This window comes from Gastrolobium bilobum, unplaced genomic scaffold (genome assembly GCF_033153095.1).
Source record: "Gastrolobium bilobum isolate Gb01-03AN ecotype WA unplaced genomic scaffold, APGP_CSIRO_Gbil_v1 utg3506, whole genome shotgun sequence".
In the NCBI taxonomy this organism is placed as follows: Eukaryota; Viridiplantae; Streptophyta; class Magnoliopsida; order Fabales; family Fabaceae; genus Gastrolobium; species Gastrolobium bilobum.
The window spans coordinates 241,389-264,376 of record NW_026897168.1 but is presented as its reverse complement, the minus strand read 5'-3'; the positions used below and the strand labels follow the sequence as shown (position 1 = coordinate 264,376).

At 33.4% G+C, this 22,988-nt stretch overlaps 2 protein-coding genes across 2 annotated transcripts; one reads left to right on the top strand and one right to left on the bottom strand.

Annotated features, from left to right (window-relative positions):
* Window positions 1–232: 232 nt before the first annotated feature.
* LOC133304644 (uncharacterized protein At4g13200, chloroplastic) lies at window positions 233–6,966 on the bottom strand. Its single transcript, XM_061504690.1, has 3 exons — window positions 6,681–6,966; window positions 5,915–6,075; window positions 233–647 (listed from the first exon to the last, which is right to left on the bottom strand). The coding sequence occupies exons 1-3, from the start codon at window positions 6,904–6,906 to the stop codon at window positions 423–425; spliced, it is 612 nt and encodes a 203-aa protein (XP_061360674.1). The 5' UTR covers window positions 6,907–6,966; the 3' UTR covers window positions 233–422.
* Window positions 6,967–11,384: 4,418 nt separating this feature from the next.
* Window positions 11,385–22,787, top strand: LOC133304639 (stemmadenine O-acetyltransferase-like). Its single transcript, XM_061504684.1, has 2 exons — window positions 11,385–11,463; window positions 21,478–22,787. Exons 1-2 carry the CDS (start codon window positions 11,385–11,387, stop codon window positions 22,785–22,787), a joined length of 1,389 nt encoding a protein of 462 aa, XP_061360668.1.
* Window positions 22,788–22,988: the final 201 nt, after the last annotated feature.

The following is a 22,988-nucleotide window of genomic DNA, read 5'->3' as shown; positions in this document are numbered from 1 at the left end:
AGCTTTTGGAATTTTGATGAAATTATTTTGATTAAAAAAAATCGTAAAATAGCAGATTTAAATCGGAATTTTAACTGGCGTGATGGTAAGCCTTCATGGCTGATGCTACTTCAAACCCGCTTTAGTATCCATTATATACTGGATTCTCTTTCATGTATTAGTAAAGTCTCAATCTTTTGGGAGAAGAAAAATGCTTCAGCAACAATGGAAGGAAAAGAAAGGAAGAAACAAGGACAATCCAATCGAGAATTTGCATTCATTGATCTCTTGACAAAAAAGCTCTACCAACAAGGATGGAATTTTGAACGAGATTATGATATGCCTATTGAACTTGATAACTTATTTAGATCGGAGAAACATAAGGCATTAAGTAAATTCAGCATAAAGCAATCAAAAGTTGAAGCAAAATACACACTCACGTATCACTCATCATTTGATGAACTTAAAGGAGGTTCCCCTTCTTTGGCAGGTTCAATATATGTTTCAGATTCATCAGTGACTGGATCCGTTGCAGAAACTGAAGTACTTGAAGTAGCTGAATCTGTGACTTTACTCTGAACAGCAGGCTTGGAAATGACTCCTTGTGCCTCTATAGCTTCGCGTGCTGCTTTTTCCTTTTCTTTTTTGACTCTTTCCAACACTTCTTCCTGCATAAGCATTTATTTTTCCAACTGGTAAAAGACAGCTATCCATATCAAAAATGACCAGGAAAAGGGTAGAAGATTGAAAGTGGGACACAAAAACATTGATTAACTTCAAATTATAAATTTTATAAATGTGCTTAACTTCAGGTTATTTTCTAAGACCAATGCATAATTCCAATGGATCAAAATAAATATTCATTCTTGTAAAGAACCAATTCAACCCAAAAGCTTAAATTGTTATCTCTAACATGCTACTTCACACGAGAGCTCATTGAGCTTAAAAGGTGAACAATGCACAGGTCCACCTAACTGTACTAAGAGGTCCACCTAGCTGTGCTAAGAAACTCCACAAGACTGAATTAATTATTAATTAAATGAGGACAGTGAAGATCGAACCTGTGACATCGAGACTTTAATATTATGTAAAGAACCAATTCAACTCAAAAACTTAAACTATTGAGTGAGGCTACATTAATGATTTTATATATCTCTAAATTCCCAACTTAAAACAGGCAACTGCCATACATAAGCTATAGCACAAACATTTAACTGTTATTGGTCAGCAATCAAAACTTCCGAAGTTATGTTTTGAAACAATCCACATTGATTCGCCGCAAAAATCTACTCCAATCCATATCAATAATTTGCTTTCAGACAATATGATGAAGCCCCTTACACTCTAGAAAACCTTTTGAATAATTTCCGACCTCCAACATTTCATTGTTTTAAAACTTGCATTGCAATCAATCGTTACTTTTGACTAGAATAAACAGTTAGACACCAAACAGGGAAATAAAGTTAACTTGGCAATTGAAGATAGAAGAAGAACAACCTTTCTTTTTTTTATGTTTTCAAGTTGTTCTGTCTTCTTTTGTTAACTTTTAAAATTTAGGGAATATAGCTTCATTGCACATTTTCTTATCAGAATATTACATAATAATAATTCTAAATCTCAATATTATATTTGCTTCTCAATGGGTTCCCAATTTTTAACTCAGTTTGTCGTGTTCTTAATTTCCTCAACTTCAATTAACAGTAAACAAAGGACAAGTTCTGCAACCCTTCCTATAGTAAAACAGAAATTGTTCCAAAAAATATATATATATACATATGACAGGTTAGACCTCACTAAGGAGCACTCTCCTTGACTTACTTCCTTTAAATAAAACAGTAACTGACCTTTTTCCAACTAAGGAGTAACTTATCCTCTTAGTACAATACAGTAACTGTCCTAAACTACCCATACATCATAAACTGCCTACAACTAACATAACACATTATTTAAATATAGTAACTACACTTTATTCCTTCTAGTATAAACTTTGAAAGATTTAGGGCTACCGATTTCCTTGTGCATATCAATACCTCCCGGTTGAAAAAGCAACTTTGTCCCCAAGGTTGAAATCAAAAAATTGGTGCTGAATAGTGAGTGAGAGCAACTTCCCAAAAAGCTTCCTCCAGAGGATGATGTAGCCGTTGAATCAAGACTTGTTTAATAGGAACACCTTGCTGTCCAATTGTGCAATAAGCCAAAATGTTTTCCGGAATAAAAACTAGATTAGTACATTGAAAATCCTCTCATAAATTCCCCTCAACGGGATGATTGCTAATAGCCTTCTCAGAAATACATGGAACATAGAATGAATACGAGCATGTGAAAGAAGTTGTAATTGAAAAGCCTCGGCTCCAATTGCTTGCGTACTAGAAACGGACCATAATATCGAGCAACTAATTTTAGAGGCAAATAGCCTTGTGCAGTTACACTTCTATGAGGCCTGATTTTCAAATATACCCAATCACCAACCTGAATGGTAGAAGGAAGACGATGTAAATTTGCTTGTTTAACCATTCGGGTTTGATCTTTCTCAATATGATACTTTAGTTGCCTTAAAGCTTCTTCTTGATTGACTAAATTTCTTGCTACAGTTTCAATCAAAGTTTCCCTTGGCATATAATTGATTAACAAAGGAGAAGGTCGACCATAAACAACTTCAGAAGGTGTAGACTGCGCAGAAATATAAAAACTAGTATTATATCAATATTCTGCCCAAGGTAAATAATCTCCCTAAACCCTGGGTTGTTCAGCACAAAAAATCTTAAATAAGTATCTAATGTCCTATTCAAAACCTCAATTCGGCCATCAATTTGTGGATGGTAAGTAGTATTGAATTTGAGTGAAGTCCCTTGCAATCAAAATAATTCCTTGGAGAAACTACTAATGAAAGTACGATCACTATCACTTACAATGGAAATAGGAACACCATGAAGACGAATAATCTCTTCGGTGAAAATTTCTGCAATACTTTTGGCAAAATAGGGATGTCTGATCAAAATGAAATGAACATATTTACTCAACCTATCCACCACTAATAAAATGGTATCAAAACCTTTATATTTAGGCAACTAAGTAATGAAATTTAAGCTAATTTCCTCCCAAATGGCATTACGGATAGGAAGTGGTTGAAGAAGACCCGCAGGAGAAGTTGCCAAATATTTATTATGTTGACAAACTCGACATTCAACAACAAATTTGGTGATTGTACCAATATTGGAATACAAACTGAAGAAGCAGAAAGGTGATACAGATATAAATGAGGGTAATAATATAGAAAGACTTGGAGTGTGGAAAGTATATCAAAGGAGATCTAGGAGTTAGTTCAGTTTACGGTTTTGATAATTTTTGTATAAATTGGGAGATGTTCCCTGACTTAGGCATCATTTAATAATTCCTTAGAGTGACTGAGAGAGCTCAGTGGAAAGGGGATTTTCCCTTGTGAAGAGAACGAGTCTCTTGTAACCTATTTCCCTTGCAATAGTTGTTCTTTTATTTTGCCAAATCATATCATTTGAGCACAAAGCTCTGTATCAAAAGGACTAATCTACCATTATAAAATAATCAGCCGTGCTCCTATGTATAAGCAGGGTGAGAATTAGGATCGGAATCAAGATCCTTGAATATCTTAGCCAACAATCCCTCCTCTTTTGTCAATAACACATCCATCTTAAAAGGTCGAGAAAGAGCTTTAAATTCCATTTCTTCATCTGTTTTAGAAAGAACATCTTGTACTTTATTGCTAGAAACTTATAAATGATATTAAAGTCATAAACCAAAAGCTTAGTGATAGATATCAACCAAGGAAAATGTGAGAATTAAGAAGAGAACAATACTAGACTTCCATTAATAACCCTAAAAAAGTAGCAATATAGAAGATTGTGATACAAATCGAGACAAATCACAAGTAATGAAGAACAAACACACGAGAACGGAAGAAAGACAAATAGATCCAAAGCAGTTACAGAGGCTCTAGATTCTCCCAAGTCCTAGTTTTCCAAATGCCTAGTCCCTCACACACTGCCCTTACTTATTCTGCACCCTTCCCGCCAATTTTTAAGTTACTAACTGAATTATGTTCAGCCTCTTCTAGAATATTTCTTGCTAACTCATCAAGGTTAAATGCTCCCCTATATTGCTTCCTATGATAAACTCCTACAGTAGAATTCCTATCAATACTTCCTATCAAGACATTTGTAACATCCCAAGGGTTGGCAAGGACAGGGAGTGGTCGCTGGTACAAAAGATGCATGGACAATAAGCGGCTCATGCCAAATATTGCAGCTGGGGGATACATGAATAAATCGAATCAACACCTGAAAGAGAGGGATTCTAGATACTGTGCAGGTATGAAACTATACAGTTAGAGATAGCTTATAAGAATTACTTGATACTACCTATACTAACAAGACGCATCTACTTTTCGGTAGCTCATAACTTAAGAACTCCATAGTTAAGCGTGCTTAACTTGGAGCAATTCTAGAATGAGTGACCTCTTGGGAAGTTTTTCCAGGAAGTGTGTGAGTGAGGACAAAGCACGCTGAAAAATCTCGTGTTGTTTTATGGGGACAGTCATTGATCTTGCAACCGCCCGGGCGTTACAACATTCACCTTGTCCTCAAGATGAATACAACAAGATTAAACTCCTTCCTAAGGATCCCATGTTTGAATTGTAGGAACCTAAATATGCAACCAACTGGATTGCTCATGCAAGAAGCAGTATAGCACTCACTAGTATCCCATTGCCCATCTTCAATTCCCAACCCTAGCACTATAAAAAGTTTTGCAGGAACTATAATAGCATTATAAAACAAATCAGCCCAGGGTTCTTTCAAATCATTCTGTAAAGGTGTTCCAATCAGAAGGAGGCATCTTTGACCAAATATCTATCAAGATCACGTGTTAATAACTAAATCTCTATCTTTTGTTCTTTGTGCTTCATCAATTATGATATATTTCCAATCAATTATTGAAAGCCTTGACAGGTGATGCATGATGAACTCATAAGTAGTCACTAGAAAATCAAAGTTCATAGTAGAAACCTCTTGAGAAAATAATTTTGACCGATGATCCTTCCATCCAGCATAAAAAATACATGACACAGATGGTAACCAATTATAAAACTCACTCTTCAAATTAACTGACACAGCATTTGGGACTACTATAAAATATGGGCCATAATCTCCCTTAAATTCCTTCAAGTATGAAGTCAATCCCCTAAACTATACAGTTTTGCCAAGACTCACCTCATTTGCCAAAATTCTATTTAATTTGTTGTCAATCAAGGAAAGTATAATAACCCTAATTTGTAAAATGTGAAATTGCATCGGATTAATTAATTAATCGTGCATAATGAAGATTAATTAAACGAGAGGCTTAATAAAGTTAAATAAATGTGGAGTGTTGTTTATGAGGAAAGCACACTTTTAAAATGGTTAAGTGGGTGTAAGTGGGGAATTGGGCTCTTATGTAAAAGGCCCCTGTCAACCATTCCTCACTGGGGAGCTCACTGAAGCGAGTTGTTTAGCGAGTGTTGAAATTTCTCGCTGGTGTAGCTCGCTGAAGCGAGGAGCCCAGCAAGCAGATGCGAATTTTTAAAACATCCCACTTAAATCACTTACTCTCTTCAACCACTCACTCACCTTCCTCACCAAAATGATTCTATTCTCATGAAACTGATTGTAGACTAAAAAAGAAAAAGCTTTTTTGGTAACAACTGGAATTGGAACATTTTTATTTTGATAATTTGACTACCCCCATTACCTGTAATATAATTTTCAAATTAGAACCAAAATAGTGACGTTGGCCAACACCAACTATTAGAATCAATATTGTTTGTAAAGTCCTGAAGCAAACCCATATGAAACAACAGGTTGTAAAATGCTGCTTGATATTATAAATGCAGCATGAGATAACACTAGCTTAAATTGCTCCTTACTTGAAAGTCCTGTACTTGTTTTTGTTGTTCAGCTTGAAGTTTTCCAACTGTACTCAAAAACTCACCAACTGTGGACTCAATTCGCTCATTTAGAGCTTCAGCTACAGCTTTTCCCAAGAAAAATGCATCCAGAATACTTCTGCTGCTGCTGTCACCATCACCTGCAAGATTCAGTTATACTTGCTTACTTTTAAAAAATACATATCAAATACCAAAAAAATAAAATAAAATAAAATAAAATAAAAATTCTAAGGATAGAATATTTTTAAGTGGACTTATTTGGTCCCTTTAAACTACTTGTTTACGGGTATGCAACCATCAATTTGACAAAATAAATCCCTAAGAATAGGTTATCATTAAACTGTGAGAAAACTAAATTAACTTAGTGAAGATTTGTGAAGATTTACCATTAGGAAACAAGTGAAGCAAAATGAATGCAAGCTCAATAATGGATATTGTTATAGTTCCCCATTCCCCACAATTCTAATACCGAACCTAAAACTTAATCAGAACCCCAAAAAAAAAAAGAAAAAAAAAGGAAATTTTTATTAAGAAAAAAAATAACCATGTGAAAATTGCAGAACTAGAAGCAGCAGCAAGTATTAAAATTTTTCAAACAACCATGAACCCAGAATTTGATGTCAGAAAGCCTCTTTATATCATTCAATAACACATTATTAACGTAAGTGGCAGCACAATTGAGAGAAAGAAAAACAACCTTAAAGTACAAAAAAGAAGAAGAAGAAAACAAAAAAGAATCTTGTACCAGAGGCAGGGCCACCGGGCCACATGTTACCATTGCAGCGAACTGCAGTGGTTCGAGAACCCCTTTGGCATGGAAGTCCAATGTGTATGGGCTTGGAAGAACAAGGAAGAGCGAAGTTAGGAAAGGGATAAAAGGAAGCATCGATTTTGGACAACCTAGGAGAAGAAAAGGTTGTAGGAGAAGAAAAGGTTGTAGGAGAAGCTGAAGGCGAAATTATACTGTTCATTTTCTCCTCCAGAACCGAAACACACTCTCCGTCTGTTGTTACTGTCTCCGTATTGTTGTTAACACCACAAGATATATTTGTCCGAAAGATCGCGTTTGGAAAATAAATCTATTCTTCAAATATCGTGGGTCCGTGTACTTCGAAAAATAAAATAAAATAAAAGCAAGAACAGACACTTATATAGTGAGAAAAAACACAAATTAATATTTATTATTTAAAATTTAAATTAAGAATTATAATCATTAATGATGGAGATCAACAGTTAGGATTTAAGATAATATAAAATTATATCCTATAAAATGATAAATATTTATCTCTAAATAAAAGAATTTGGTATTTGTCATTTTAAATGACATAAGTTATGTCATTTTAAGAGAGAGATAGACACAAAAAATGAAAATCATGAGAGAGAGAAAGTGAATGATTTTTTTAATTTAAATTTCAAATAAATAAAATTATTTTGTGTCTATCTCTCTTAAAAAGACATAATTTTATGTCATTTAAAATGACAAATATTTTTTCCAAAAAAAAATTATCCAATTTTCTCTTATGATTTTTATTGTTTGTTTTTTTCTCACTTAAAATGACATAACTCTATATCCTTTGAAAAGACATGCATCAAATCCTAAAATAAAATAAAATAAGAGAATAATATTTATTTAGGGTTAACTTTTTCTAAAGTTTCTTCAAAAAAATTTGTCTAATGTTCACCGAAACAACGTTGTTTTGGAGCAAAAATCATGGTGTGTTTGTAATTTTAATTTATTTCAATATTATAATAGTCTTTATTATTCTAATTTTTTAATCTTTCAACCCCAAAACTACATCATTTTGATGAACATTATACAACTTTTTCTAAAGTAACTTTAGAAATTTTATTCTCATTTATTTATTATTTACAAATAGAGTTTAATATTTTCATATTATAAAAGATAATTTTTTCTCCTACACACATATAAAAATATATAGGTCTCATGTGAAACTAAGTGAGAAGAAGAGAGAAAAAAAATATGAGTCACACAAACTTTTATATGTGTGTGTATGAGATAATTTTATCTCTTATCATGTGAGAAACATTAAATTTTTATACATAACTATTAAGATGTTTGGCTAAAATGTAGTTGAAAATATTTATTTTAAATGAAGGGTAACATTTAATTTAACATTAATTGTTAAATCATTAGATCCAATGTTAGTTTAACTCAATATTATTAAACCTGAATCGGTCATCGACTCGGTTGAGGTATTGGGTCAGTGGATAACTGATTCAACTAGTGGGTCACTGGTTGATCCACATTACTCGGATATATATATATATAAATTTATATTTTATACTCAATTATATAATAAATAATTTAAATGATGTAAGTTAACTAATGACCTAATGTAGCCTAATGGTAAGTACTATAATTTTTATCTCCATGATAAGGGTTTGATCCGGTCGTAAGTGATTATGTTTTCCATGCTCGTTTGAGAAAGAAAACCGTATATATATATATATATATATATATATATATATATATATATATATATATATATATATATATAGGAAAAAGTGTTTGTCCTTTTAAATGACACAACTTATGTCATTTCACTCTCACAAAGAGGTGAAACTGTTACAAGTCCCACATTGGTTGTATAGGAAACTAATGTGGGGTTTAAAAGGCTTTGGGCACTCCCACCCTTTGATCTAGCTTTTGGGGTGGTGATCTAAAGGTCCGTAACAATTGGTGCTTTCATTGAGAGTTGAGGCCACATAAAGGGCTACCTACAGGCTGGATAAGGTGCCTTTGGGCACTGAATACTGATAGGTGAGTGAAGTCGCCCAGGGGGAAAAGGCTACCGTCAGTTCAGTGTCGATAGAGTGAAAGCCGCCGTGGAGGTCGGTCCTTAAAGGGGTGGCAATGTTACAAGTCCCACATTGGTTGTATAGGAAACTAATGTGGGGTTTGAAAGGCTTTGGGCACTCCCACCCTTTGAGCTAGCTTTTGGGGTGGTGATCTCAAGGTCCGTAACAGAGACCCACACCTTTATATTTTTGTCCACTCTCTCTTCCTTTATCTATCTCTTTCTCTCACAAAGAGATGAGACCCAATGAACTAATGATGAATTGCCGTTCAACAGGTAATATATATATGTATATATATATATATGAAGCAGGATCCTTTGACACAAATTTGACACTTCATCTGAGAGCCGTTAGATCAAAAAAGATCAATGACTTTCATTTGTAAGCATGTGACACCATTGATCTTTTTTTATCTAATGACTCTCAGATGAGGTGTCAAAGGATCCTACCTATATATATATATATATATGGAGAGTTGTAAATTAGGCAGGTTAGAATAAATTTTTGTCTAAATAGATTAAATTTATATAAATTATTTTGAGCTTGAGATGATTTATTATTTTAGTTAAGTCTAAACTATAAGACATCCTGAAAGTTAGTAGATCAGGCATTTTAAAAGTAAGTCTAAGCCTGGTTTTTAAATAATTTTTTTAAAAACCAAACTTTTTTTGTTTTATTGAATATAATGTCAACTATGGCTTAACTAGTGTTTAAAAATTTGGCGTGGCCGTTGACTCGATTGAGGTCTGGGATCACGGGTTCAACTGAGAGATTACGGGATCACCTCGCTGACTAGGGGTGTTCATCAACCGATCCAAACCGATTCAAACTGCGGTAACCGAACCGAAAAACCGATAACCGAATAAACCGAAAACCGAAAAACTAAAAACCGATTAAAAACTGCAAATTTTAATTGGATTGGATCGGTTTTTGGATGGGTTTATGAAAACCGATCCAATCCAAACCGATCCAATATATTAATTCTTCTCTACCTACTTGGGTCTTTCCCTAATCATAGCCTAAAAATTTCTAAACCCAAGACCCATTAACCCATTAACTAAACCCAAGAAAAAATCTAGTCACATCTCATTAACAAAATTTTATTTTTGTAGAGATTCATATCTCATTGCCGAAAAAAAACTATATTATAATTTATTAATGTTTTTGTATTTCAAAAAAAATAAATTTACAAAGCCAATATATACAAAAGATGTTATTTGCACAATAATCATGAAATAAATTTTAGGATTTTCAAAAAACCGAAAATCGATCCAATCCAAACCGAAGAAAATTGGATTGGATCGGATTTGAAAAAAAATCAAAACCGAATGGATGATTATATGATCAAACCGAAGTGATTGGATCGGATGATTTGTGCTTCCAAAACCGATCCAATCCAGACCGCGAACACCCCTATCGCTGACCAAGTTTTATATATTAAAAAACCATAAATACATATCATTTATGAAAATTTCAAAAAACTCAAACCACCAATCATCAAAGATTTAAAATATACTTAACATAATTCAATCAATTACATCTTCAAGTCAATATTACACAAGCTAATCAAAATATCAAAGAATAAAACACATATTCCAATAAAAATCTACAAACTCAGGCTTTCCTTGTCAATTTCCAAATTCACTATTCATGCGATATAATTTAAAAGTCTTAGTTTGCATTATTTTTTATCTATTGTCTTCTTGATATGAGAGTAAATACACCATGATCAAAAAAAGCTTTAAACCCCATTCCTCAGCAATACAATAATACCAGACATGCTCAGAGCATAGAAACCAACCAAGAAGAAGAGTGGATTAGTGAAGAAAAGAACTACCACAACAGAGGAGAGGTGGCGGTGCGATGGAGAGGGAAGACCGAAGAGGCGGAGTCACGAAGGAGAGGGGGAGAGGAGGAACCACCGATGTAAAGACGTCTGGGATATAGGTGAGCAGCGAATTTTTTTTTTTAAAAAAAAAAAATTAGTGACCCCTTTGACGGGTATCAGGGAATTTCGGAGGTCAAAAGAGTCAACGTGCATGCAGGGTCTAACTGCTGACCCCAACCCTCATAAAAGGGGTCAAGGTTAACTTGGATCGACCGGGGGTAGAGGTAGGGTTTTAAAACGCTACGCTTAACATAAACGTATGATCCATTTATAATGCTATATATATTATTCTCCGCAAAATGAATTTTTTTTCTAAACATTGAACACAATACCCTTAATAGGTGTTTGGTAGAGAGATAATTTTTTGATTCCTAGAAAATTGATATTAAGAATCCTATTTATTCATATTTGATATAAAAATTTGTTAAATTTTTTTAGAAAAATCAATTTCCCGCATTTAAAATTATAAAGCAAAATCCCACTAAATAATACCACCAGAGTGTATGGTATTCTTGGATTCTCGTGCAAAAAAAATTCATATCTAAAATACTCTTTACGCTGTTGTTCCTCTGCTTCACATCGCCGATAGTATTATCTAGTTTCACATCTCACATCAATAGCTCATTTCTTGTCTTTCAACCACTTGCTACATTTTTCTTGGCAAATCTGAACAAAAAGGATAGTGAAAATACATTTTCCAAGAAAAACCAAACAGATCTCAAGAGAAGACAATTACAGAAAATGAATATCCTTTGCCCTGAAAGTGTTTCAGCCAATCAGAGAGCTTCTTCAGGGTCAGAAATCTGCAACACAGCTCAAGGTTTTTCTTAAGAAGCCCTTTGGGAATGATGGGTCTCTCTCCTCTGAAGAACTCGTGGCGAATGTACTGGGATCTAGATCCTCTAATGTTAAAAATTACATGAGCACGTCATTTGGAAAATCATAACCATACAAAGTAGATCAATGGTAATAAAGGAGGAGAGAGAAAATATATTAAAATAGGTAGTTACAAAATCATAACCGTTGATGTACCTTTGTATGGTTGTGATCTTCTCACATAACTATGTCATGTTTTTTTTTTGACATTAAAGGATCTATTTCCCAATGGATCTCACTTAACGTTCGAGATGAACACTTTCGTAAATTTTTTTTTTTTTTGGTACATCACTTTCGTAAATTTTGTCTTTGGCTGAATGTTAATTTTATTTTCAGATCGATTATGGAACAATTTTATTTTAATTTTAAATTGCAGAAAAATTAGTAAACTTAAACCAATATTTTTTAGAATATTTCAGCTTAACAAATAGTTTTTTGGTAATATTTATGAAAAATTCACTTCCTTGCTTATTCTTAAGAATCATGATTTTCAAGAATAAAAAAAAAAAAACTTCTACTAAACACCCCAAGTTTAATATTTGGCATTTGTATACAAATTTTTTTTTCATTTTCAAGAATAATAATTGAAGGCGTTTCAGGTGAAAGCCTGGTAGGTAACAATAACTTATATTGATCAGTCAATTTTATATGGATATTCAAGATTTTTTTTTTTTTTGATAGCCTATGGATATTCAAGATTAAATTTAACTATAACCAATCTTATTATTTATGCATCGTTGAAAGATCAGTTCTCACCTCTTATGCTCTTATCTCTATGTGCTTCCTGTATACGTGTGTGGGGAGTTGCTAAACTCCATACCTTCATGTGAAAGAGATAGCAACTTATATATTTTGTTTTGAACAAAAAGACCAAAAAATTTATCAAATAATTTAGTCTCAAGGTATTTTAGTGAAATAAAATTGTAAAATTTAAAGAAGAAATTGAAAGATGTTATGAAACAATAAATAATTAGAAGAAAATAGAGATGAAAGAAGTGTAATGAAATAATAGAAAAACCGGAGATTACATTCCATTGTATTCTGATTGTCCTAATCTTTGAGCTTTGTATGCTTCTATTTATCAACCCTGTATACATTATAAGTTACAACATAATAAATGATAAGAATGGATTTCTAGGAGTTACAATAGAGAATAATATCTTTAGGGTTATGGACATTCCTACAATAATATTATTTATAGCAGTTTTCTTGGATGTTCATTAAGATAATGTAGATCATTAAAACCTTACTAGGAAAAAATCACACTGAAGAAAAAAGAGTATATACATTTATAATAATATGTATAGCAAGTTGCCTCATTAAAAACCTTACTAGAAAAACCAAATGATACAAAACCTTGGTGAAGGAAAAAAAAGTGCACCACATATTTTACTCTCCCTAATTATAACATCATTTAATATATCTAAGTCTACAAATTTCAGTCTCATATATTAGCTTCTCAAAACTTGAATTAAGTAATGTCTACCAAATTATCTCTTGAACAAATTTGTTGAACGCTATTAAATAGTTATTTTTTCACTTGTGATCGAAATCTTGTTTGGGATTTGCCTTTGTGTGATTTTGGTAAATATCCTGCATTATTCTTAAATCTTCGTATCGGAAAAATATTAAATCGTGCTAACAGACCTACAAATAAGAAAGATAAAATGTAAGAATAAGGGGGAGAAGATATAAGCTTCAAAAGTCAAACATCTACTTTCGCTAAGGATTTAACCTATGTAAAGATAACTCAAAGATATATATTTGTTGGGTGCTAGGTGCTTTGTAGGACGTTCCCTTACTTAGTCTATCAAGAGAAACTCATTTGTTCTCAAGATATTGACTCAGTCGTGCAACTGCACGCATCAAGTAATAAGTGGAATTATAAGAGCCCAGATTATCGTTCCCACGAAGATAGTAACTCTAAATAATACTTTGAACTAAACTTTAAAGAATTTTGAAAGAATACAAGAAAAGTTTTGAACTCTCTGGTCTTTAGTTCCCTAGTATCTTAGGGATGTTCCCATAAAGACAAGAGGTGTAGATTGACTCTAAACAACTCCTCGCGACGTTATATATTCAAATCCTTCCTGATTTCAGGAGGAACAACAAATCATTGGAAGTTTGGTGTTGTGGTACTGAAATGATAAATACAGAATTTAAAGTTTAACAATAGTTTAGAGAGATAACAATTTTAACAAAAGGAACGGATTCACTGTTCCATTCTTAACTAGTTGTGTTCTCAACTCAAAACTTAACCCTTCTGAATTTGTTCAGGTCTTTTCACTGCCAACTCTGATTCCTTAGCTCATGGACTAAATGGCTCACAAGTTTTCATATTCCTATGACTCTCTTAACTCCAACAGTTACTACGTTGTACTTTACGGAACAAGGGAGTTCCTTATTCCTAAGGCAACTAGTAAGATTGTTTCCACAATCTTACCTTCCTCATATGATTAAGTTGTTTGAAATTCCTTCCTTAAGGAAGTTCTTTTCTCACTTGCGTTCAATTCCATTGATACCCAAATATTTAAAAACACTTTAATCATAGAAATACAAAAGGTTCAGTGCAAAAGTTTCAAACACAGTTCATTAAGAATTTCACAGCTTTTCCATTTTAAAATAATTTAGCCCATGGCTGAAAATACAAACATAATTATCTCAATTCGAAATCCCATAGACCCGAGATTCAGGTTGAAGACAACGATTGGATGATAAAAGAAATAACAGACTTATATTAATAAACACAAGTTGAGTACAACAATAAGAACAAAAGTGGAGAAAAATGGATATTTGCTCATGAGGAGTCTCAAATGGTGATGAATAATGGAGAGAAGAGTGTTGTCACTTAGCTACTGTTAAAGACTATACAAATTACAAAACAAAAACTTAAACTATGAAATCTATGGTCTCCTTCTTAAGGAACGAGATCTTTTCTTCGTCTTGGGCTCTCATATTTATAGGCTGAGGAAGGTAATGGCAAACTTGTGATTTCCACAGCTGTTCCTTGCTTGTTATGGAGAGTCGGTGAACTGCTGTTTTGACAAAAGAAGAGAGTTGTTCGAAGTGATAGCTTGGGGTTGGATTTTGCCTTTTTGCTCTGAAATTCAAGATGTCTTTTCTTTCCTTTTTATAAATGAACATTCTTCATGCTCTGCTATACATGCTCCTTGTTGCTTGATTACTGTGCACTCTCTGCTTTTGGAAGCTTCTTTTCAGGCTTTTTCCTGCAAAGTAGTGGGTCAGGATAAGGGTTTGGAGAGCAGGTACAGAAATAAGTCAATACGTTCCTTTTTTACTTTCTTTTATCTGCTGTTATGCTGGCATCCATTCCTTTTTCAGTGTTTTCGTTCTTATTGTTTGGAAAAGTCTTTTAGTAGCAAAAATGGATGCCAAACTGCGGAACGGGTGAGCTTTTGCCAAAAAAAAACAAGCTCAGATGGGAACGAATTTTCGTCCCATCAATATCCCTAAAAAATATTAGGACCTATGGTAAGTGAATAATTCCTAGTTCTATTTTAAATTTCTACTCTATTTTCGGAAGTCAGGTTTGAATCAGTCGTTTTATGAGTTGCATAACTTCGACTATACTTAACCAAATGGTTAATGTTATACCTTGTTGGAAAGCTCAAAATGTATAATTTAACATAGTAAAATATTGGAATTGTTGGTGGAGTTGTGGAATTCTAGTTTTGGAAAATGTACTGGTTGTTCAGAGCTTAGTACATTGATAGAGTTTGTTTCTTTCGATTGTTCTTCAGTAGAAGGACTTGTAGACTCTACAGCTCCATTAGTTGAGTCTTATATCATGACAAGGAAAGGAAAAAGTTTATTGACAACTTTACATTATTTAATTAAAATGTGGTTGCGCTTAATAAAATAATTAAGTTAATACACCAGGTGCACACAGAGTGTTACAAGTGAAAGAAGAAAACATGATAGTGAATCGAGCTTTTGGTTGTGGTGACTGAAATCCGAAGCTAGTGGAAGAAGAAAAAGGCGTAGTGAATTGAGATTTTTTGGTTGTGGTGACTGAAATCCCAAACTGATAAAAGAAGAAGATGGTGTAGTCAATTTGAGATTTTGGTTGTGATGCCTAAAATCTGAAACCAAGGGAAGGAGAAGAATATATCAGTGTCGACATGGAGAAAAGGGAACGCTTAGAACGAGTTCTGAATGGTTGACCACTAGACATTGTGTTGTGTTAGGAGCAGGAATCCTACACCTTTGAAGAAGAAGAGAAACAAAAGAATGAAAGAACCTGTTATGGAATATTATCCATATCTTAACTACTCACCTAAAAATCTATCAAAGGATAAATCCTCTACTATCCTAACAATATTAAACAACAAAGATACTCAGGATAGAAGCCTTATCTCAACAGAAATGAAGCTGAATCCTACTATAACTGGGAGTTCTACACAAATCTTAGAGGTGACCCTTATAAATAAGAGGCTAAAAATCTCAGGTATACACTTGTAACCTATTTACTATTGCTGCCAACTCTGTGCACACACTCACGTCTTGGCTATAAGCTTATTGCTTGTGCGCAGTGATTGGGACATTGTCTATAAGCCAAATACATACCAAATTCTACGGTATCTCTGAGCGCATACCATACGGTATAGCAATACCGTCTTTCTAAGACCTAACAGAACCAATGATAGTGCACTGCTCTATGAAAGGTGAAGAAACTGAGGACAAAAAAGCTAATTCTATTATCTTCATGACAATCTGATTATATACAATGATTATATACAAGACTTACATACACTTCCAACTACTCAACTAAGATAATATACCTTACTAACAGAACTCCAACAAACTCCTATTTATGTGGAACTAACAAAACTACTCTATAAAACCTTATTACACATTACTACACATTACACACTAACGAGGGACATCTTTAGTCATCATGCAAGTTTGAAATTTTTCTATGTTTTATTGGGGGTTTTCTTTTTCTCCACGCTTTTCCATGTTATATATAATTTCTTTAGGCATAGGAGGGGCCATTAGTTCCGCGGTGAAGGGATGAACTGCACAGGATAAAGGTCTTTAATGACTGGGTTTTTTTGGTTTTGATTGGAAATTGAGTTATGATTTTCGAAGCAAGATGGAGTACATGGCTGCGAGATTGTCTATTATTAATGCGGGATGGAGTATGAACTTCTTTATCCCGCACATGTTGCTCGAGGAATGATTCTCCACCATTTCTTCTGAACGGTTGGGGTCCATGAGTATGAACCGATTGCTCTCATTCTCTCCAACAAGTTCTATTATAGAACGACGATAGACAAAGGCTTGTTGTTGACGTTGCCATAATTTCGTCAACTCTGTTCCTGATGCTCCATTTGTTGGTTTTGTTGATGTTCTTGAAAACGTGAGACTGAATCCTATCATGTTAAAAATTTAAAGAGTAAATATCCTATTTGATCCCTAACAAGAAATATGGTCCCCACTTTAGTCCCTTATAAAAATAAATAAATTAGTCAGTTAGTCTCTAACAAATTCAAGGTAGACCCATTTTAGTCCTTTTGAGGGACTAAAATGGGTCTTTTTTAATTTGTGAGGGACCACGATTTCAACTAAATGGGTCCACTTTGAATTTGTTAGAGACTAATTAACTAATTTATTTTTGTAAGGGACTAAAGTGGGGACCGTGTTTTTTGTTAAAGACTAAAAAAGATATTTACTCAAATTTAAATGATTTAGTTATATGAAATTTTCGTGTTTATCTTTTTTTTCATATAATGTGAGGTCCAATTATCGTTGATAAAGAAAGAGATAAATACAAAAATTTTACGGAAACAGATATAATATGAGTAGATCCGTTCTCTGACCATGTACTCTAAAGAAATGGGGGTACAGATTGCTAGGCCTCTTCAGCTTTGAGTAACTGGTTCTGAGCTCTGACCACGTGGGCTTCTAATAATCAATAGGCCTGGATATAGTTCCGGATCATAGCATATTCATTTATAAAAAAAATTAGTTTTATGCATTCTACTCTAATTTTAAAAAAATTAGGCATTTTAATTTTTAAGTACTTGGCAAATAATAATTCTCCTTATTAATTGTTTTTCTTTCTATTAATTTAAAAACTATTCGCAATAAAGTTACAATGATAAAATTATTTTCAGTGAGCTCAAAATTACATCGTTTTGAGATTGTAAGTTTAAAAAATTACAATAATAAAGACTAATATACCCTTGCAATAAATTAGAATTACAAAAATATATTGATTTCCGTCCCAAAACAACATCTTTTTTAGCTCACTGAAGATAATTTACATCCATTGACATGAGAAATCCTTTATCATATATATATATATATATATATATATATAGAGAGAGAGAGAGAGAGAGGCGGACTTACGGTGTTGCATGTGTCTGCACATGCAGTCACAAACATTTAAGAATTTTTTTTTTAAAGGAGTGGGTGATTTAGGTAATGTAAAAAAAAAAAAAGTAGGAAGATTGAAAAGAAAAAAGTAAACATAGGCCCAACTATAGTAGTTAAAATTGGGATCTTACCTAAAATCAAAAGGAGGATAAAAAATCATAAAACGTAAAATTCTAACGTAAAAAAAATCGTAAAAGTGTTTGAAATTTTGATGAAATCGTTTTGATTAAAAAAATCGTAAAATCACAGATTTAAATCTGGATTTTAACTAACATGGGCTCAACCCAACCAACTCCTATAATTAAAAGCTTAAAGCTTAAGTGTGCACACATAAGCAAAATTTTCTGAGTCCGCTACTGTATATATATATATATATATATATATATATATATATATATAGGGAGGGATCTTTTGACTCTAAAGTAAGACTTACAAGTCTTACTCCTCATCTCAACCATTGATTTCCGTCCATCTAATGATTATTATTTATTTAAAATTAATAATTAATTAATTGGTGTAGATAACCGTTAGATGGACGGAAATCAATGGTTGAGATGAGGAGTAAGACTTGTAAATGTTACTCTAGAGTCAAAAGATCTCTCCCCTATATATATATATATATATATATATATATATATATATATATATGAAGAGTTATATTTACAAATTTTTTGTTTACAGACTACACTATGTTCTCCGGGAAGAACACTAAGTTACATTATGTTCTCCCAGAAGTACTTAGTGTAATTTAAAAAAATTTGTAAACGGAACATTCCCCATATATATATATATATATATATATATAACTTGTTATCTTAAGATGAAAATTTTTTGTAAAGAAAAAAAAAACTTTAATATATAATTATGTACTCTTTGAAATACATAGTTATAATACCACCATCTTTCATAAGAATATTATGATATACCACCCCTAAAGCTAGCTCAAAAAATGAGAGTGCCCAGAGCCTAATCAACCCCATATTAGTTTATTCCTTCCTTTACTCTCTTCTTATCCTCGAAAAAATCTACAATGCTATGGTAGTACCTATGACGGACCAATAGGAATAGGACAACTAGGCTGAAAAATTTTTGAAAAAAAAAACCTTTAATATATAACTTTGTACTCCCTGAAATACATAAATATACCTAAATACATAGTTATAATACTACCATCTTTGATAAGAACTTTAGGATACACTACCCTAAATGTTAGTTCAAAGGGTGTGAGTGTCAATGCCTTATAAAGGCCACATTAGTTGCCCATACAACCAATGTGACACTTCAAATCTCATACCTTGTGTTATGGATATGAATAGCATATCCCAACTACTTACCTAAGAATCTATTAAGAGATAGATTCATGAGTATCTTAGCAACATTAAACAGTCAAAATACACAAGATAAGGGTCACATCCCAACAGAAAGGGAGCTGAACCCTAATGCAACCTGGGAAGCTCAAAAGGCCCAAACCTGAGAAGGTAATCCTTATAAATAAGAGCCTAAGGACCCCAGGTACACACTTTTTAACCTATTTACTAATACTGCCACACTGTGCACACACCCACCCCTTAGCTATAAGCTTATTGCTTGTGCGCAGTGATTGAGACCTCGGCTATAAGCCTAGTATACGTCTGATTATACACTATCTCTGAGCGCATATCTTACGGTATAACAATATGGTCTATCCAGGACCGAACACCTTGCAAATTGAATCTTAACATTCCACCACGCTCTGCAGCCCTGGTGCCCACCCGTGCCGCTTGATTGCAACCAGTAGACATAGTTGAAGGTTTTAATATCATTTGATAAGAAATTTAAAATACATCATCCCAAAAACTAACTCAAAGGTAAATGTGCCAAAGACCTTATAAATTTCACATTAATTATCCATATAATCAAAGTGAAACTTCAAATATCATACCTTACAAATGAAATCGTAACACATCGCACCCAATACTTAATGAAACGGTGGTACTGAAAAATACGCTCCTATACTCCTTAATTGATCGTTACGTTTCATCCAAATGCCGCCTATGAAAAAATCTGGCCGCTATACGTCATTATCGTCAAACCTAAAGGTATATAATAATTGCTATATCATGATTTATATTGCGAACTTAATGCTTTCCCTGGATTTGTACCTAATATTGTTCCGGACGTTCAGGTCCACTGAATCTCAGTGTATTGATTCTTAACTGTGTTGTTGGCTGGTATCATGATTATTATCGCGAACTTAGTGCTTCCCCTGAATTTGTACCTAATATTGTTCCAGACTTTCCGTTCCAGTGAATCTGAATGCATTGACTCCCCAAATATTTTGGTGGCTGGACATGCCAGCCATCTTTTTCGACCAAAAAAAGATAAAGAAAATTAATAAAGATGTTGTTCACATGGAAAATTTCTTGCATGTTTCTGGAGACCTCTAAGTACTACGGTTTATAATGCATAACACTATACTATACACTTGGTAAAGTTAAGTAAGCTTTTTTTAAACGTGTTAGAGTAGGACGGAGTATAATATATGAGCTCAGTTTTGTGTTTGATGCATTTTTTAAATAGATTAGAACTTAACATGGGTTTAAAAAATGATCAGCTTGACTCCACCAAATAAGGTATAACCAACGAGAACAGAACTAATCTTCCCTATCTAAGCCATGAAAAATAGGAAGCAGATAAATAACTTTGGAACCTAATCTGATGTTATAGCTACAATTGTTTACGTAAACTCAGAGGCAGACTGAGGGAGGAGTGAGTATTGACAGCTGTCCATATTTAAAATTAATTTTTTTTATTATTTCATCTCTAATAAATATTTATAATAATTAATATTTTCTACTAGTCTTAATAATAATTATAATTTTAAAATTTTATATACCTTTCGTATTATAAAAAATCTTGGGTCCGCCATGACGTGAATTATATTATTTGTAGGGATGTGCATGGATCGAACCGAATTGGTTTAAATTGTTCGGTTCGGTTCAAAACTTATTCAGTTCGCAAGTAATTCAGTTCGGTTGGAAACGGTACGGTTCGGTTCAAAATCGGTTCGGGTCGATCCTCTTTTGAAAAGAAAAACAATTAAAAATTTAAAAAGTAAAGTTATAAAAATCGTTTTGGTTCGATTTGAAAACGGTTCGGTTCAGAAATGGTTCGGTTCGGTTCAAAATGGTTCGGTTCTTAAACTGATTCGGTTCATGAACTGATTTTTAAAAATCGGTTATTTTAAGAGCGGTTCGGTTCGGTTTTTTGGTTATTTTACACACCCTTAATTATTTGTATGTTTTCTTTTTATAATTATTATTATTAAATACATCGGTTATATTGAAATAATTTGTGTACATGATTTTTTAAAGCCTTTTGTTAATTTATACATACGTGTTTGGAATAAAAAACAAAAATAATGTCAGAAAAGAAGTGGTACAAATAAAAATAAAAAACCTGGTATTTTAATTAGTTCTAAGACAGAAATAGTGTGTATAAAGCGGCATCATTTCCCCAAGTACACCATAGTCAAGCTTAGCAGCTAACACCATTTTCCTTCGAAAGTCCAGTTAAGAGAAAATGGCAACGAAAGCTGAGATTGTATCTAAGGACACCATTAAGCCATCCTCTCCAACCCCAAATCATCTTAGAGACTTCAAAATCTCCCTTCTTGATCAATTGGCTCCTCCAATTTACGTTCCTGTTGTCCTGTTTTACTCTGCCTCTGATGTTACTACTTTCGGAAATGATATCAGAATGATATCTGACAAGTTAAAGTCTTCTTTATCAGATATCCTTACTCTCTATTACCCATTTTGTGGAACATTGAAAGGAAATTCATTGGTTGATTGCAACGATGTTGGTGTCCTTTACGTTGAGTCTAAAGTCCCAACTAAACTCTCAAATATTCTCAAAAATCCCCAAGTTCATGAGATAATTGAACTTTTTCCATTTGATCCCTACAACCCTTTAATATTATTAGATGATCATAGCAAGAAACCTGCTAGTAACATGGCAGTTCAAGTGAATGAATTCAGTTGTGGGGGGATAGGAATTGGTGTGTGCTTCTCACACAAGATTGCTGATGGTTCAACAGCTGCATCATTCCTCAATGCTTGGGCTGCAACATCAAGGGGACAACATGGAAACAACATATTGGAACAACCTCAAATTGAATCAGCCTCCTTGCTTTTCCCACCAAGGAACATAAACATGGACATAACTCGTGGCATGACTGGCCACAAAAACATTGTAACGAGGAGGTTCATATTTAATGACACAAACTTATCTAGACTGAGAGAAAAACTTGGCTGCTTCAATCCCACCCGTGTAGAAGCCGTGACAGCACTCATATGGAAATCAGCAACGGAAGCAGCAAGAGCAAGTTCATCTATGGTGTCTCATGCAGTGAACATTCGCAGTCGAATGGCCTCACCATTGTCGAAGAATTTGTTAGGAAATCTTTGGCAACAAGCTGCTTCACCAGTTATGGAAATGGAAAGGGTGAAAGGGTTGCATGATTTGGCAGAGATAGTAAGAAAAACGATAAGAAAAGTTGATGCAGATTATGTAAGTAAGCTTCAAGGTCATGAGTTACCTAAGGTTATTGAATCTTTACATGAAGCAAGGATAATGGTGTCCGAAAAAGGTATTTCATGTTATAGTTTTAGCAGTTGGATAAGATTTGATTTTTATGAAGCTGATTTTGGATGGGGAAAGCCAACCTGGGTGTGTACTATTGGTGTGCCTATTAAAAATGTGGTAATTTTGATGGCTACAAAAAATGGGGATGGAATTGAGGCATGGGTAACCTTGACTGAACATGATATGGTTGAATTTGAGCGCAATCCAGAACTTCTCGAGTTTGCATCATTTGATTTTTAGATTTATTTGTTAGAGAACATTCACTTTTGCATAGCACAGCTTCTACTTGTTATGACACTTTATTGATTGCTTATGAATTATTAGAGTGCTTAATGTTTTGATGCCTTTATTTCTTGTTGCTGAAAATGTTAGAATCGGAATATGGCTTCGTATGTTTTCTCCCCATTTACATTTTCGCTGCTCATGTATGGTTTAATGGAG